This window comes from Gobio gobio (assembly GCF_949357685.1).
Source record: "Gobio gobio genome assembly, chromosome: 24".
NCBI lineage: Eukaryota > Metazoa > Chordata > Actinopteri > Cypriniformes > Gobionidae > Gobio > Gobio gobio.
Window position 1 is genome coordinate 31,842,935 of NC_137120.1, and position 17,344 is coordinate 31,860,278.

At 38.7% G+C, this 17,344-nt stretch overlaps 1 protein-coding gene across 9 annotated transcripts in view; it reads left to right on the forward strand.

Moving 5' to 3' along the window:
* Nucleotides 1-6,546: 6,546 nt before the first annotated feature.
* Nucleotides 6,547-17,344, forward strand: part of celf5a (cugbp, Elav-like family member 5a) — a gene marked incomplete at both ends in the record, with an annotated part of 303,029 nt that continues 292,231 nt past the window's right edge. For 7 of the 9 annotated variants that reach the window (XM_079808306.1, XM_079808309.1, XM_079808307.1 and 4 more), the window contains one exon: nucleotides 6,622-6,979. In XM_079808306.1, coding sequence (XP_079664432.1) covers nucleotides 6,622-6,979 — 358 coding nt within the window. Of the gene's footprint in view, nucleotides 6,980-17,344 lie in introns of all 9 variants that reach the window. The other 2 variants (XM_079808313.1, XM_079808314.1) reach the window with 2 other exon arrangements.

Sequence of the window (17,344 nt, forward strand, 5' to 3'; positions counted from 1 at the left end):
TTCAGTCGAAAAGAATTGAAGTTTTTTGAGTAAAACCACAATTGTTCATCTTGTGCTGGTCTGTGACCCGCCAGGCATTACGTAATCACATTGGAAAGGTCACGCTAGACGTAGGCAGAAGTACCGCCCCATAGTCTTCGCACCATAGATAGGTGGTACTTCAGCCTACATCCATCGTCACCTTTCCAACGTGATTACGTTATGCCTGGCCCGTTGCAGACCAGCACAAGTTGAACAATTGTGGTTAAAAAGTATATAAATACATTTTTTAGAACACTGATTATCTCTTCATCACGTCACCTGTTTGTGGGTGGGATATATTAAGCAGCAAGGGAATTTATTGTCCTTAAAGTTGATTTGTTAGAAGAACGAAAAATGGGCAAGTGTAAGGATTTGAGTCAGTTTGACAAGGGCCAAATTGTGATGGCTAGAGGACTGGGTCAGAGCATCTCCAAAACTGCAGCTCTTGTGGGGTGTTCCTGGTCTGCAGTGGTCAGTATCTATCAAAAGTGGTCCAAGGAAGGAACAGTGGTGAACCGGCGACAGGGTCATGGGTGACCAAGGCTCATTGATGCATGTGGGGAGGGAAGGCTGGCCCGTGTGGTCTGATGAAACAGACGAGCTTCTGTAGCTCAAACTTGAGCTCTGTAGCTCAAGAAGTTAATGCTGGTTCTGATAGAAAGGTGTCAGAATACACAGTGCATCGCAGTTTGTTGCGTAGCCACAGACCAGTCAGGGTGCCCATGCTGTGAACCCTGTCCACCACTGAAAGCGCCAACAGTGGTGCACGCGAGTATCAGAACTGGACCATGGAGCAATGGAAGAAGGTGGCTTGTTCTGATGAATCACGTTTTCTTTTACATCATGTGGATGGCTGGGTGCGTGTGCGTCACTTTTCTGGGGAACACATGGCACCAGGACGCACTATGGGAAGAAGGCAAGCCGGCAGATGCAGTGTGATGCTTTGGGCAATGTTCTGCTGGGAAACCTTGGGTCCTGCCATCCATGTGGATGTTACTTTGACATGTACCACCTATCTAAGTATTGTTGCAGACCATGTACACCTTTCATGGAATCGGTATTCCCTGGTGGCTGTGGCCTCAACAATGAGTTTGAGGTGTCGACTTGGCCTCCAAATTCCCCAGATCTCAATCCAATCGAGCATCTGTGGGATGTGCTGAACAAACAAGTCCGATCCGTGGAGGCCCCACCTTGAAAATTACAGGACTTAAAGGATCTTCTGCTAACATCTTGTTGCCAGATACCACAGCACACCTTCAGGGGTCTAGTGCAGTCCATGCCTTGATGGGTCAGGGCTTTTTGGCAGCAAAAGGGGGACCAACACAATATTAAGAATAGTCATAATGTTATGCCTGATCAGTGTATATTGTTATATTATAATGCTACACTTTCTGCAGGCAATTATCTTTTTTTTTTTTATAAAAAAAAGATTGACAATGTCGCTGCTAAATACCTATATGTATTGTGGTACACGTTTCTCACTAGCTTTGTTTCCATCCACCTATTTTTATGTCCATTTTAAGATATCACAAAAAAAAGCAAAGATGTGCATAAATTCCCCCCAAAAAACAAAAGAAACGCATGCGCTTAATTGAGTTGGATAAGAATTGTATCCAATAAGATGCGCATAAACTATGATGGAAACACATTTACCGGATAAATTCCTCAATGGCGCATCAAAACAGTTATGTGACTGCAATGGGACGGCATAACTGGACCAACCAGTGGACCAATCTCGTTGCACAGTATTTTAAATGCAGTTTTTTGTTGTTCTGAAACAGTTTGTTGTTGAGTCATCAAAGTGGTTCTGTAAAATTACCTCCTAGAACTTACGCGACTGAGTTCCCAAACAGCAGGCACCCGCCTAATAAAGCAAGTTAACATGGCGTTTATTACATTTCGCCTGCGCACTCTAAGGAGTAATATATTATACACTCATCTAAAGGATTATTAGGAACACCATACTAATACTGTGTTTGACCCCCTTTCGCCTTCAGAACGGACTTAATTCTATGTGGCATTGATTCAACAAGGTGTTGAAAGCATTCTTTAGAAATGTTTGCCCATATTGATAGGATAGCATCTTGCAGTTGATAGAGATTTGTGGGATGCACATCCAGGGCACGAAGCTCCCGTTCCACCACATCCCAAAGATGCTCTATTGGGTTGAGATCTGGTGACTGTGGGGGCCATTTTAGTACAGTGAACTCATTGTCATGTTCAAGAAACCAATTTGAAATGATTGGAGCTTTGTGACATGGTGCATTATCCTGCTGGAAGTAGCCATCAGAGGATGGGTACATGGTGGTCATATAGGGATGGACATGGTCAGAAACAATGCTCAGGTAGGCCGTGGCATTTAAACGATGCCCAATTGGCACTAAGGGGCCTAAAGTGTGCCAAGAAAACATCCCCCACACCATTACACCACCCCCACCAGCCTGCACAGTGGTAACAAGGCATGATGGATCCATGTTCTCATTCTGATTACGCCAAATTCTGACTCTACCATCTGAATGTCTCAACAGAAATCGAGACTCATCAGACCTGGTAACATTTTTCCAGTCTTCAACTGTCCAATTTTGGTGAGCTTGTGCAAACTGTAGCCTCTTTTTCCTGTTTGTAGTGGAGATGAGTGGTACCCGGTGGGGTCTTCTGCTGTTGTAGCCCATCCGCCTCAAGGTTGTGCGTGTTGTGGCTTCACAAATGCTTTGCTGCATACCTCGGTTGTAACGAGTGGTTATTTCAGTCAAAGTTGCTCTTCTATCAGCTTGAATCAGTCGGCCCATTCTCCTCTGACCTCTAGCATCAACAAGGCATTTTCGCCCACAGGACTGCCGCATACTGGATGTTTTTCCCTTCTCACACCATTCTTTGTAAACCCTAGAAATGGTTGTGCGTGAAAATCCCAGTAACTGAGCAGATTGTGAAATACTCAGATCGGCCCGTCTGGCACCAACAACCATGCCACGCTCAAAATTGGTTAAATCACCTTTCTTTACCATTCTGACATTCAGTTTGGAGTTCAGGAGATTGTCTTGACCAGGACAACACCCCTAAATGCATTGAATCAACTGCCATTTGATTGGTTGATTATATAATTGCATTAATGAGAAATTGAACAGGTGTTCCTAATAATCCTTTAGGTGAGTGTATATACGAACATTATTATATATGGCTTCACCTAAAGCAACATCTTACCATTTTTCTTAGTGATATTTATCGCCAGTTTATCAAGAAGTGATGATTTTGTTCTTTATTCACCAATTTTTTAAGGGATATTCCAATTTTGAGCATAAGTTAAATTTGCAACTTTGAATAGAATCAGAAACTTGTAAAGTTCAGGCTCAAAGAAAATCCCATGCTTCCCACTGGTATTTACAAATTTGTGGTGGCATTCATGTGCTGTACATATTTGTAAATATGATCTTTCTGGCATGACTTGTTGAACGCACCACAAAACCAGCCCAACATTTATTTATTTTGCGATAATATGTACCAATATGAAAGAAAAATAATCTGTAGCTAATTCCGTTTTGACCATTTTACTTTCATAATCAAATTTATTTCAGGATAAGGATATTCAACAAAAAATTTATAAATTGGACAATGCTTGATTTTATAAATCAATAATTGATTTGATCATGAAAAAAAGGGTGTTACATACCAAATAGGGGCCAGGTAAAAAAAATAAATAAAAGAGATTTGTAAAAAGAAAAGTTACTAGAGAGGCGCGATATTGCACAATTTTTGACTGTCACATATCATTTTGAAAGGCCCCTTTTGAGTCAAGTATTGATCCGCTATATAAAAGTTCTATGCCACTTCCTGCCAAGAGGATGAAGTGTAGATTGCTCCATCACTTGCAGTTATGAAATTGCTTTGTCTTCTAGTTCCTAGAAACATTGATTCTGTCAGTTTACAAAAGCCTGTTGTGTTTCTCATTCCTTCCACAAATTCAAGATTCACACCAGGGAGGCGATGTGACAGCTATTTTAGAACGCAGCATTAAAAAAATACTGTTTTCTTTTAATTAAGCAACTGTTTGAGACTTTGCATGAATGGTTACATGAAATATGCATGAAAATGGATACATATTTTGCAGTTATTCGGGTCTAGCTAAACAACTTCTTAGTATGTCCTGTGAAATTTTAAGTGATGTTCTTGTTGCGTTTTGTCAGTGAGGTGGGATCTAAGCAGGCTTTCTACAACTCTAAACAACAGATTTATTTAAAGATGCTGCTACTCTCTGACAGATAAAAGCGACCTGATCAAAGGCCATGTTTTATAAGTAAAAGAGCACAGACAGAAACAAATGCAAAAGTCTCATTGTTGCGTCTGTTCGCTTTTAGTTTATAAAATATGGCTACATTCACACAGTCAGTATTTGGGACAGACAACTGCATTGACTAACGAGCCTTTCAAGTTGTGTTTATATCTATTAGCAGACAAAAGCTGTCCTTATGGACAGGCAACTACGGTCAATTCCCATCTGTATTCTCAGAATAGCCTTGAATAACACCTGTAACCATAGTGACAGATACCATCAGCATATATGAGATTAATTCTCGGATGGCTTCCCTTACAAAAATGCACACTTTTTGTATTGATTTTTGTGTAAAATATCATTATCATCCTAATTCTGGTTACCTACTAGCCTCACACTCTAAGCATCCTAGCAAAACATTTTATTTGTACAATTTACATATTCAAAGTTAAATATTACACAGTAAAATATTAAGTCATTTTAATGGAAAAATAATGGAACAAAAATTAATTAAGTGGACGTTACTTTAACTCTAAGTTACTAAGTTAATAGGCTAAAATGTAAATTTGTATTATATTCAAAAGAAAAATACATGCAATTTTACTGTAAATTACTGTGAAAAATATTTAATTTAACTAAACAGTATGAATTATAATTTACTCTCAACATAAATTATATTTAACAAAGCAAGTTAAAAGTCCTGTTAAAAATGAAGAACCAAGATGTGTCCTATCTATCTATCTATCTATCTATCTATCTATCTATCTATCTATCTATCTATCTATCTATCTATCTATCTATCTATCTATCTATCTATCTATCTATCTATCTATCTATCGTAATGTACACTTGTTTTATGTTACATTTTATGTTGTTTAGTTAATGTTTATTGCATTATTTATGTCTAGCCTTTATATATATTAATTTATTAGTCATTGTTTGTGACTTTAAATTACCTTTAAATGACTTTTAACAACATTAATGTTCTTACACATTTAGACACATTTCTACATTTAAATGTTTAACTAAATTTAAACTGCCATTGGTAATTAAATTAAATAACAGATGCTATCACTTATAGACTGTCGACACCACGGCTACTAAAGTGTTTATTATAGTACTTATTATGTACTTATTATAGTAAATCCAATAATACATTTTCGTTAGGAGTATATGTTTTATTTTATTTTATTACTATTAACAAAAGACAGTATATTACAAATAATTACAGAATACAAGACAATACATCATAAATGTTACAAACACTAGGGGGTAGGGCTTAATGTAGATCTACATAAAGACATTGAAAAGTTTACAAATTTACAAAATATGAACTGCTTTTTGCTTCATAGAAAATTGGATTGATTCAATATAATAATGCCCCATTTCTTTCTTGAATGATATAAAACAGGTTTTTTTTTTTTTTACAGGAAAATGTACATTTGTGAACATGGAATTTTGCCATTAAAATAATAAAATGTATTGTATAGACCTGAGTGTGCTTGTCTCTATAGTTCTCCAAAACACCAAATAATAAATGTTTCCAAAACAACACAAATTGGTCATCAATGTTCTATGTGATAAAATCACATTTTGCCAAAACTATGGGCAGTGCCAAAATAAACGAACCACCGTTTCAGGACTACTGTCACACAAAGTGCAATTAAAATCAATATCACCTTTAAATTTTACAAAGTAATGTTTCACTGGGTAAATCCAATGCTAAACAATAATTTTAAATGATACCTCTTTGACTTTGTTTGTAGCCTAATTAAATTGATATAAGCCAAACCTTTTTCCATACAATAGAGTCTATAAAACGATTCCAATGCGAGTAAATATAAGGTGTTTCTTTGAAATAACTCTCTTATGGATCTGATCTAGATGTGTCTCAAAAACAAATTGTATAAATTTCTTACCCGGATGTAGCACAACACACAGTCAGTATTTCGCCGTTTTGTAAACGTCCAATTTGTCCAAAGCACTCGTATTTTACACCATGTTCATGGGCTCAAATGGACAATAAACGACTAATCCCGTTTGTTGTCCTGTTTTTGGTACTCTGAGGAAAACTGAAGTGTTTTTAGGCGAACCACGCCGAGTTTGGGCCTGATAGCACGCGTTGGCCACTGGGTGTCGCTCTGGAGCAACAAATATCGCCGCGTCTCCCCACCCCCTAAAACATCCACTTCGGCTGTGTGTATGTGTGCGTATGTGTATCACCGAGAAAGTAAGTCTGTGTTTCCAGCTGACTGCTCGCTCTCTCTTAGTGTGTGTGCCTGTGTGTGTATGTGTGTTGTCATTATTATTATCCAGTCTGCTCCCAGCTCAGAATGGCCAGATTCACTCAGACTGAGACAAGAAGGGAGCAGCACCCACAGCCGCCCCATCCCGCTTACTCCAGCCTGCTTTTCACTGGACCCGGGGCAGCACCGACCCAACATCCACTCCTCCTAATCCCGCACCAGCACCAGTACGCTCAGATCCCATTTCCTAAACCCATGAACGGGTCAGAATCCATCTCCATTCATCAGGAGAACGGCACCATGAAAGACCAAGATGCCATAAAACTCTTTATCGGGCAAATACCGCGGAACCTTGAGGAAAAAGATCTGAAACCATTATTCGAACAGTTTGGGAAAATCCACGAATTGACAGTTTTAAAGGACCGATACACCGGCATGCACAAAGGTAAACGCGTGATTCCCTTTAAATAGGCGAAGAGTCTGAATTTTGGGTGGTAAACACTATAGCCTAATAATGTTTTCTTTCCTAGTGACACATTCATAATTAAATTGCATATGTTTATTTTTTTTATTTTATTTAATATTGTCTTCTGCATTATCAATTATGACGCATGCATTATTGTAATATTTATTATAAATCATACGTGCCATTTTTTGTGGTCCACTGTCATGTCAACATAATTGCTGAAACTGTAATATGGGACCCGCTGTTTTACACTTGCATTGTTTCGAGAGAACTTATCTCCTCAGTTTTGAATCTTTGCATTGTTGCTTGTATGAATGTTATGTATTGTCCCTCATATAACATGGCTGGGGACCTTGCCTTTCTCTAAGGCAGTTTAATTTGAATCTGGGGCAAATACGCTTTCAAGAAAATTCATATTTAAAGAGTCTTTCTTTTGCATCATCTTTCCTTTTCAATGGGGAAATACTCCCACCACCCCAGCGCTTCCTTGTGCAATCTGACATATGCAGTTCTCGCAAATGAACCGGCGTTTTTGATTATGATTATGCATATTAATAAGAAAAACGTTCAATTGCAATATAACGAACCTCATTTTGCAAAATATAACTGTTAAATTATCCAAACAGGTGCCAGGGTGTATGCAACACGCGAAAATAATAGTAGTAGCCAACAGAAAAACGCGTGCATCTTTAGCTACTTATCTTATCATATTTGCACAAACGCGTCCAGTGTGCGTCATATAGCCTAGAACGCGTTACATTGTGGCGTGACGTTCTACTTGACAATTGACATTGAATACGTCATATATCCCACTCAAACAAGAAGACAAAGACTAAAATTAAACCTCTATTTTGGTGTAATCTCGTTCTTGTCATTTATTCTCCTCAAGCGATATGTGTCGGAAACAGAATATTCACATTTGTCTTCGTTAGTGTCAGTTACTATTAGGCTTCATATCAGTGGTGTGTTTATAATTATGCTAATAAGGCTCTGTTTGCTCAGGCGTTCATCCACGATATTTACTCCGTGAGAAGCCTTGCTTCATATGTGGTTTAACTGTGTTGAACATGTCAAAGTAATGAGAATACATTGATTTCAGAGTTGTTCGTTTTCATTTTGGTAAATTTAACAAAACCAAACGGTTTAGGTCGAGAAAACGAGCTGAAATGTTCGTTTTAGTTTTGATTTTGGGTATCTATAACAACAAATGATAAGCTCTAGAGAGGATTTGCCTGACAAAATGGGATTTTAACTTATATGGGGAACTCAAGAAAGAGAAAGTAGCTACTTACAGTCGACCGTTATAAAAGCGCGCCATTTCTGAGGAGATGGATCTACTCACGCGTCTATCCTTCTTTGATCAAATGGCATCAATAGTGACATGCAAATTATTGTATTATTTGAAGTAATAACTCGTGTAGCAAATAATACAAGACAGAAACACCAGGGAGCATCCAATATGAGTTGACTGTTTCTCAATAAGGATAGTCCTCTTGGGCATTGATGGATGCCAAGCTTATGTGGATACACCTTATCTAGTGCATTACTGTGAGTCCCATCAATTAGACGTCTAAAATATAGAGCTTTTCAGTGTGCAGTTTCAAACCCATGAAGTGAATTAGCATTTTGGAGCCACTGGTTCCCTCAGGAATTTCCAATGGGGTTTTATAATGGTGATTTTCCATTTATAAGTAAAATTAGGTCTGTGGTTAATATTTCTCGGGACTTTTACATTTTGTTCTGCATAAATTACACACAGTTGTACATCAAATGTGAATTTAAAACCACTGTGTTAAAATGGTGGTCCAAAAAACACAAGGATGAATAGTAATATGAATAGTGAATGGTAAGATGAATAGTAAGTTTTATGTATATTATGATTGGCTGCGTACATATTAGTTGAACTTGCTGTCTGTGGCAGATTACAACATCACAAGCCCAATTTTTTTTTTTCATCCTAAACTACCTGATTGTGCTTGTGATGTAGCTGCCTTTGGGACAGGAACTGAAAATGAGTTCTAAAGGATCGTACAGAGAATTGTTTCTTCAGGATGGAATTTCTTTTCATCTTATGTATTATTCTATGAGGGGATGTGAAGATAAGAACAAGTCAGCAAATATTTACATACACTTTTTGTCAGCTTATAGAGATTGTGCAGTCTTGCGAGTAGTCTCAATATGGACTGCATTGGTGATGTAGACCCCAAGGTTGTTTAAATGTTTGGCTAAAATATCGCTGAGGATGCTAATGTAATTTTTCATTCAAAACGTGATGGAGTGCAACAGATGAGTGTTTGTGCTAATGCTAGTGCTAGTTGGGCTTTGCATAAAGCCTATTTGCGAATATACGATTCGCAAAACTTCATTGAAAATGTGAGAACAAGACATTTGCGCATCTGTTTTTAAGAGTTCTTCAGACTAAAGGGATCATATGGGGGTTTCAGAGGGAGGGGACATGTTTCGCCGCTAAGTCAGCTCGCTAATCCACACAGGAAAACACAGCATTAGTTTGCTAAGCGTGGTAATAAACCATGACCGTAATGACGGAGGAGGATTAGCAACTGTAGTTATTGTCTGAGGTTGCCGTCGCTCGGATCACTTGGTTTGTCCCTCCACAGTGGCTGCTTCTTTGCAATTAAAACATGTTGGAGTCATCTTAGCCTGCGGTGTTCAATATGAACATTATTATGAGGTCTGTTCCATGGGCCTAACAATTGCTGTCTCTTGATTTGTATTAACAGGTGAGCTTTTCCCCTTCAGGCTTTTCACCTGTGATCAGTCGAGCTCAGCATTTTATTAAAGTTTTTATATTTAGTGTGGAGTTGGAAATGGGGTACTTTACACCCACAGATTTGCCTGCAAAGCTGAAGACACTTGGTACGCTGTATTTGTAATCTTACGTGAGCGTGGCATATAGATCTCTTGCTGCGTTTAGCATAAATAGACTATTGTTGCATTGCTTTGAAAGCCTCTTATGCACATTTTGCACTCAGCAGGTGAAGATGTCCAAGGATAAGCTTGCGTTGGCTTACAACGCAAAAGGCATGGAGAACATTTGAAAACTATTCACAAACATATGCAAGGTTCTTTTGTCTTAAACCCGATGCTGTCTGAATGTATGTGCTTAATGCTGCCACATTCACATCTGTTAACATAGATTGTCAATACTTGCTTTCAAGGGACCTATTGTGCTAATGCTTTTATGAGTAATATCTTAGAAATAAACCGTTTTAATTTAAATAATTTAAAACCAGGGTATAGAAAGGTTCAGTGCATATAAATGTTAAGGTAACCTTGTTTGAATAGTGATTTGAAAGTAGTTTTATTTCTTACTATAAAGAGTTCTGTTGCCTTACAGCAAAATTACATCATAAATCCCTTATTAATAGGAAGATAAAAACCCATTTTGTCTGATTTTCGAAGAACCAATGTTGGGTTATTAGCATGTTAGTAGCATTCATTTGGACGAGTACACTTCTTAAAGGAGCACTGTGTAATTTTTTTTTTGCCGCTCACCCCTCCCTTTCGGAGCACATAGAGAAGCTATGGCGGCCGACATAGGACAAAGAGGACTTCATCCGAGACAGCAAAGAATAGCTGAATAAATTTGTCCGTTTAGGGCTACCGTAGAAACATGGCGGCACAAAATGGCTACTTCCCTGTAAGGAGACCCGCTGTATATGTAGATAGAAATGGCTCATTCTAAGATAATAAAAACATAACGGTTCATTATGTAAGGTCTTTATACACCACTGAAAACATAGTTATGTATAGTTAGATCCTCATAAAGGTTTAAAGGTACAATATGTAAGATTGTTTTGTATTAAAATATCCAAAAACCACTAGAACAATGTGTACTTGCATTATCCCAAAATGTATCCAACAATGTTTAAATCCACAATTTTAACCAGTGACACGGCCCATGTCATTGCGTCACCTGTCAATTACATCATATCCCCCCAACTGTCAGCTGTCGATTGAAAGGGATGAAAACTGCACTTGTCAAGCGATTTTCATGGGGTCTTTAAGAGGAGGTCATTGGCCCTGCTCTGGAAGTTAAACGTGTCTGGTGGCTTCTTTATGACTTAAAACTAGTCTGACAGTCAGTCCATAGACCCAGACATCTGTAAATACTGTAATATGTAACAAGAACCACTTCATGAAAAATGCAATGCTTCAGCAGCTCTACTGGCAGGAACCGTAGCTCTGAATGTCAGGATGAGATGTTTCCTCCTCTACCAGCAAGCTTTGCTTTGAGCTACTTGTCTTTTCATGTGAACTGGCCACTTATCTCCCCTTTACCTGCTTTTAGATGGACTCTCCTCCGTGCGGAGAGGGTTATTTCTCTTTTTAGATGGAAAATGTTTTTTTTTAAGGCCATTACCATTCATCAGGAGATGGCACTTACAGTAGAGTATTCTAGACATCCCTGTGAGGAAAGAGGTTCAGTGACCTTCTGTAACATGTCCGTTTTGTGGACTGAACATAAAACACAAAAGCGAAATTATTGATGCGCTATTCTAAGATGCTGTGAATCTCTCCCTTGTGACCGCTTTTACGACGGATAATAAGCTGGTCTTCAAACGTGTCATAATGTCCGCTGTGTTTGCAAATAGAAAGCCCACCCGATTCCCTCTGCGTCGTGCTGCATACCAGACTGATCTGTAATTTTTAATCTCACTGCTGTTGCATCCAAGACAATAAACTTATTTAACGTATTACTTTTTTAAAGTTATACTTAAGTGATGAAAATAATACAATTAATGTTGCTGTTAGGTAAAAACAATCGTTTGGATGTGAATCATTATGATATCACTCTATGATATCAAATTATATTTCATGTTAAAATATTTTCTTCTATCAACAACTAAAAGTAAAGTCCCCCTGTAGTCAATAATTCTATCTCTTAAAACTCACATTTGATCACCAAAAATGCATATTTAAAGGGGAGGTATTTTTCCTGTGAAAAAAATATTCATGCCTTAAAATAGCTTGAATGTAACTACACCTTTGCTTCATTTAGTATACGCAGAACCATTAATATGCACATTAGCCACGCCTCAACTTTACCCACTCGGTCAACTTTACCATAGTAAACGCTGCACAGGAAAATACTGGTTTAATTCAGCCATAAATGTTTGAACCAGAAACTGATTCAGAAGAAAAAATGTAAGAGTGAAATAAACAGTGTCGTCTACAAAGTCGATGTATCAGAACGTTAATGTGTTTTATGTATCACTCTCTAAAACGGACACATAATGGTAATTAGCCTTTTGCTTGACTACATTATCGAACAGCTAATAATGTGTTGCTAATGTTACCATCTCAGTCTGTTTTCTAAAAATCAGTATCCTTAGGAATGCTTTGAACATCATCAGTGGAGACAGGCATATAAATTCATCATAACATCATAACACAGTCAATTTCAAAACCACTTTTTTCACCAGTTTTAAAGGTGCACTATGTAACTTTTCCGTCCACTAGAGGTCGCCTGTTCAAAACAAAGGCGTAGTTTGATGACGCCACATTTGAGCGCAGAATCTTGGGACATGTGGTCTTCACCTCACAGCCGGTGGAAAAGAATCTGGAAAGGACTCATGTTCATAGATGCGATTATTAACGTTACTGTAGTATGAAGCAGAGCACGACCGAGTGTTGTGGAGCTGAGCAAGGCCGCTGGAGCGATTGTTAATGAGATGAGCGGCGGGACTTTTATTATGACACAGTCTCCGGCGGGGCTGCTATGACACTTGTTGCACAAGAGTAAAGCGTTTCTGCAGAATAAATGGAAAACGAGGGTAACGCAGATATGACGCAATCGACAGACGACTCCCTCACACGTCCCGGTTCCTTGGTTTTAATAGCAATTTCTCACGAATTAGAAATAGTTGGAAATATTTGGTATATTGTAAGTACTCAACTGAACAAAATATATGACACTGGCCTAGTGTTTTTTGGATATTTTACTCAAAATGTTTTACATAGTGCACCTTTAAGGAGAAAATACTCAGCAATGGTTTTTACTTATAAATTTGCGCATGGCTTGTCTTAAAGCATATTAAAAACACCACATAAACCCTATTCGCACGGGATTAGTATTATCTGGGAACCTTGTGTGATTTAGAAATTACCACCTCACATCTGAAATTCATGTGGCGCATTCGCACGGGATAAGCAAAGCCTGTGATTTTTACTCGTATTTACTGACGTCAAGACTTGTAAATGTTTTTTCGTTATAGATATAGCTGCATAATATACCATAAACAACAGTTCCTTACTGTGTGCTGCTAGATGTTATCTAGGCTTGTTGCGATAGTCTGTGTTACACCGGTTATAACACTTTCCCACCGTCATTTAGATTTTTTTATAGTAACAAAAATCAGTTAGTTCAGTTAGAGAACAGACTTTACAATTAAAAACCAAACTGAGCACAGACCAGCAGCAGGAATCAGATTTCATTTATCACAAGAGTGAAGAGCTGACAATATGACGGCGGAAGATTTGGTTTCAAAGCTAAATGTAAAAGCGTCCATTTTTAGCGAGCTTGTCATTGTACTGTTTTTGTGTTTTTCATTAAGAATAATATTGAACACACCTTTCAAGCAATTCGCTCCCAAATTGGCTCTAATTCTAAAGTGAAAGTATAATGTGCACAGCCGCACAGGCATTTATAACGGTGCGCGGTTATGAATGCAGCCTCCATTCTTCGCGAAATATGGATAAAAATGCGCACAAGAAACAAAAACCTTGCAAAAATGATATACGACCCTCCAAATCTTGGCCAAATCACAGAGATGCCGATTCGCACGGGACTAATATTATCACAGGACCTTTGTGTTCGGTGAAATATGGTAGGTCATTTGCGGGGGAATTTTTACTTTACAAATTACAGACATGGCCGATTTGCACAGGATTAAGATCACAGACAACCTCACCAATTATTACAAATTACTAGAGGTCACCAGTTAATACTAATCCTGTGCGAATAGGGCTATAGAGCTCCGTAGGTCACGTGACCCATTCTGTTTACGATGCCATTTTGGCAGGCAAGAACAGCTGGCACCAGCATGAGTTTCAAGGCAACGGAGTTCACTGCGCACTTTAATCCAAAAGACATAGACTTTTACATAGCAAAACTTAATAGATTAAACATAACAGATCCCTATAATGTGCCCGGGGTGCTTTTCACGTGTATCGATAAAGGAACGAATAGCTTTCCTGTCAGGACACCTGTTGCACCAGCTGTGTGCAAGTTACAACTAGCCTAGTTTTGACGTAAATGGGCACTAAGTTGCAACTTATGCACCATTAAACTTAGTTGAAGCCTAAATCTACGTATAAACTAAATATTTATGGAATCCTCCGATCAGGAGTAACATTAACAGATAGAATAGCAGGCAGAACTGCATCAATGCGCTCTTGTTTTACATGACAGACTTTGGGTGCGTCTCAATCAGCTCTCTAGTTCACTAGTCAGGGCACTGATCAGGGTGTCAGCCCATTGACTTATGTCCTACTGACTACTGAACCAGGGAGCTGATTGAGACTCACCCTTCAATCCTTTACACGTATATGATAATTCTGACATATAGGCCTACATGCGCTTACATTTTAAGAGGGAAAACATGTGAATGGATTAATGTTATATGCGGTTAGCCCGCCGCTGTGTGCATCTGTTCCATAGGTCCGTGTTGTGCTTGTCAAATAAAATAAGACTTCATATTCAATAGATGTAATTTCTTATTTTTTGTTTCAGTATGTATTGATCCTTAATTTAGTTTCAAATAGCCTTTCTTGATGTTATTGATATATAAAAGCACTTATGTTATTCACAATTAAGTATCGTATTTAATGGGAACTTATTTTTATCATTAGGTACATGAGGCAAAAGTATTTAAGAATGAAGAATAAACTGAAATTCACAGCATTTCAATAACTTACTACGATAAAATAATTTCCCATTTGCTTTCCCTAGCCTGTTCTGGCATCCTGGCACACATCAGCTGTCCATCATGTTGAAATAGTAAGGTTTAAACAGTCCGGTTTTAAATTATTTTATAGATACCAATGCAATTGCCGCTCTAGCGCCCCCCTAGTTGCCTGAGTTTAGGCTACGTGACGTCAACCTCCGGAGCGCTATATACATATAAACAGGGGGACTTTAATTTCTGTGAAAATTGCAAATATTGCGACTGTGGCGGATTCATTTCAAAACATGACTTTGTTTGTTTCTCGACCTGGCTTGATTTTCCTGAGTTTTTTTTGTTGCATTTTCGCATATACATTGTTTGTACCATGTTGGTTCAACCTCATAGATCTCTTGACTTGTGCATGCATAAAATGAAATATTATAAAAAGATGAATGAACGGGGATCATTTGGACAACGTTGTCGTCTGTTTTTAGTACATCGTTGTCGTGTAAACAATGCTTTTGGGAAACACACCCCAGCATGACATTATAACATTAGCTCAACCAATGGTATAACTTTGGGGGCGGTGCTATCATTTAGCCGACCAATGGTAAATAGGGGAAGTGTTTACAAAAACCTTTTGAAAAATTCTTGTCTTGTGAGTCTTAGGTTGTCTCTTGACTAATCTTAGTGGTAATTTAAGAGAGACTTTGACCATTTTTAGCTGGTCAGACTGGAAAACCAGTTGTACATCGGCCAGGCGGGGAAACCAGCATACCCCAGCTGGTTTAAGATGTTTGATTTATTCAAATGGCGCTTAAATTACTCACTTCATCTTGAAATTGCTAGATTTTCTTGAACCATTTCAAAATGGAGGTCAATTCTTTGGGATATAGCTTATTAGTTACTCTTCTCTGTTTACTCTTTCGTGCAATAAACTATTGTAAGGTCAGTTCAGAGGTCAGTTTTTCATGGAGGGAAACAGAAAAGGATGACAGAGAATGAAATGTACGATACACCGGCATGACTGTTCTTTCCGACATTTCCTGCAGTCGAACTGTTGTTCCGGTTTCTCGAGCTTCCTGGGCGAAAGATTTATTGTCAAGAGGAAAATAAATCAACACTCAGCACGGTTGACTAATGAACAGCGAAAGAAAGATTCTGTTGGCGTTGATGAGAACGGCTTGGAAATATGTAAATGCCTTGTTGGAATTTGAGCAGAAAAGCCTTTTTCCCACTTCCTTTGATCTCAGGAAGGAGGGCATGGCCATTATGTCAGTCAGAGAGCTGTGACAAATGCCATGCACACACACACAGACAGCTCGAGTGGACAGGGAAAAATGACAGTAAGGCAAAGGGCTAAGCACAATAGATGAACAGACTGAGAGAGATGGAGTGATTGTCAGAACCACTGAAAACAAATGGTGCCTTTAATCCGGAGGCACCGGCGGAGTGACGGGCCCTTCTGACAGGATGGGAGAGCCAGATCCACTCCGGCAGACAGGAGAGGGTGGAAACAAAAGGATTTAATATGAAAGGGGAGGTGTGGCGGGGCAGATGTGGGACGGCGTCATGATGTTGAGAGTATGACAGGATGAGACTGTGCATAAACATCAGGTTTGCATTAGTATTTGTATGTATTCGTACTCAAAGTTAAGTTTCTATCAATGGGCCTGAACTAGTTTTGCTGGACATGAAATGATGACCCAACACAGTACCAAGGTTGTTTATCATAATGGTTGTTTTAGTATTGAGTAGGCCCAAAAATATGTAAAGTTATTAACATTACAGGCTGAAAATAAATTTCCTTTTTTATTTGTTTTACTTTGTCTAGTGTGAGTTTAGTTTTTTACATTAGCTTTCAGTGGTTTTCAACCTACAAAACCCATTATGTTGGACACAATCTATGTTTAACTCTTTACCCGGCATTGATGGAAATTTCTAGCCTGACAAGCCAGACCCACATCAAGATGTTGGGTCTGGGAACACACATTGGCAGGGCTCAATCCGAGGGGCGGGATAAACAGTTGTCTTTCAAATTCCCTCTGCACGCAAATTTAAGAATGACTTCTTCTCCGTTTTTTGTTCTTTTCTCAAAGAAAAGCTTAACTCCAAGTCTTCCAGAGTCGCGGGCAAAGACCGCTATTCGCCAGCTTCTTTATTTACAAGTAGCACGCGGAACTGCCGCAACTCTGCCGTCATTATGTTAAGCCCGCCCACCGACTCTATACACGATGTGATTGGCCTGACTAGAGTTTGGTTTTTCCAGCTCGCAAGCCAACGGAGAGTTGCTAGACGACCCTGGCTGCAAATTAGATTTGCTTGGCCATCGCTTGGGTGCGTCTAGATTTCTAGGCTAGGAAATTTCCGTAATTTGTGAGAAAACGCTTCCCTGGAATTGACAGAATTGTCCAGCTTTCCGTGTCTCCACCGT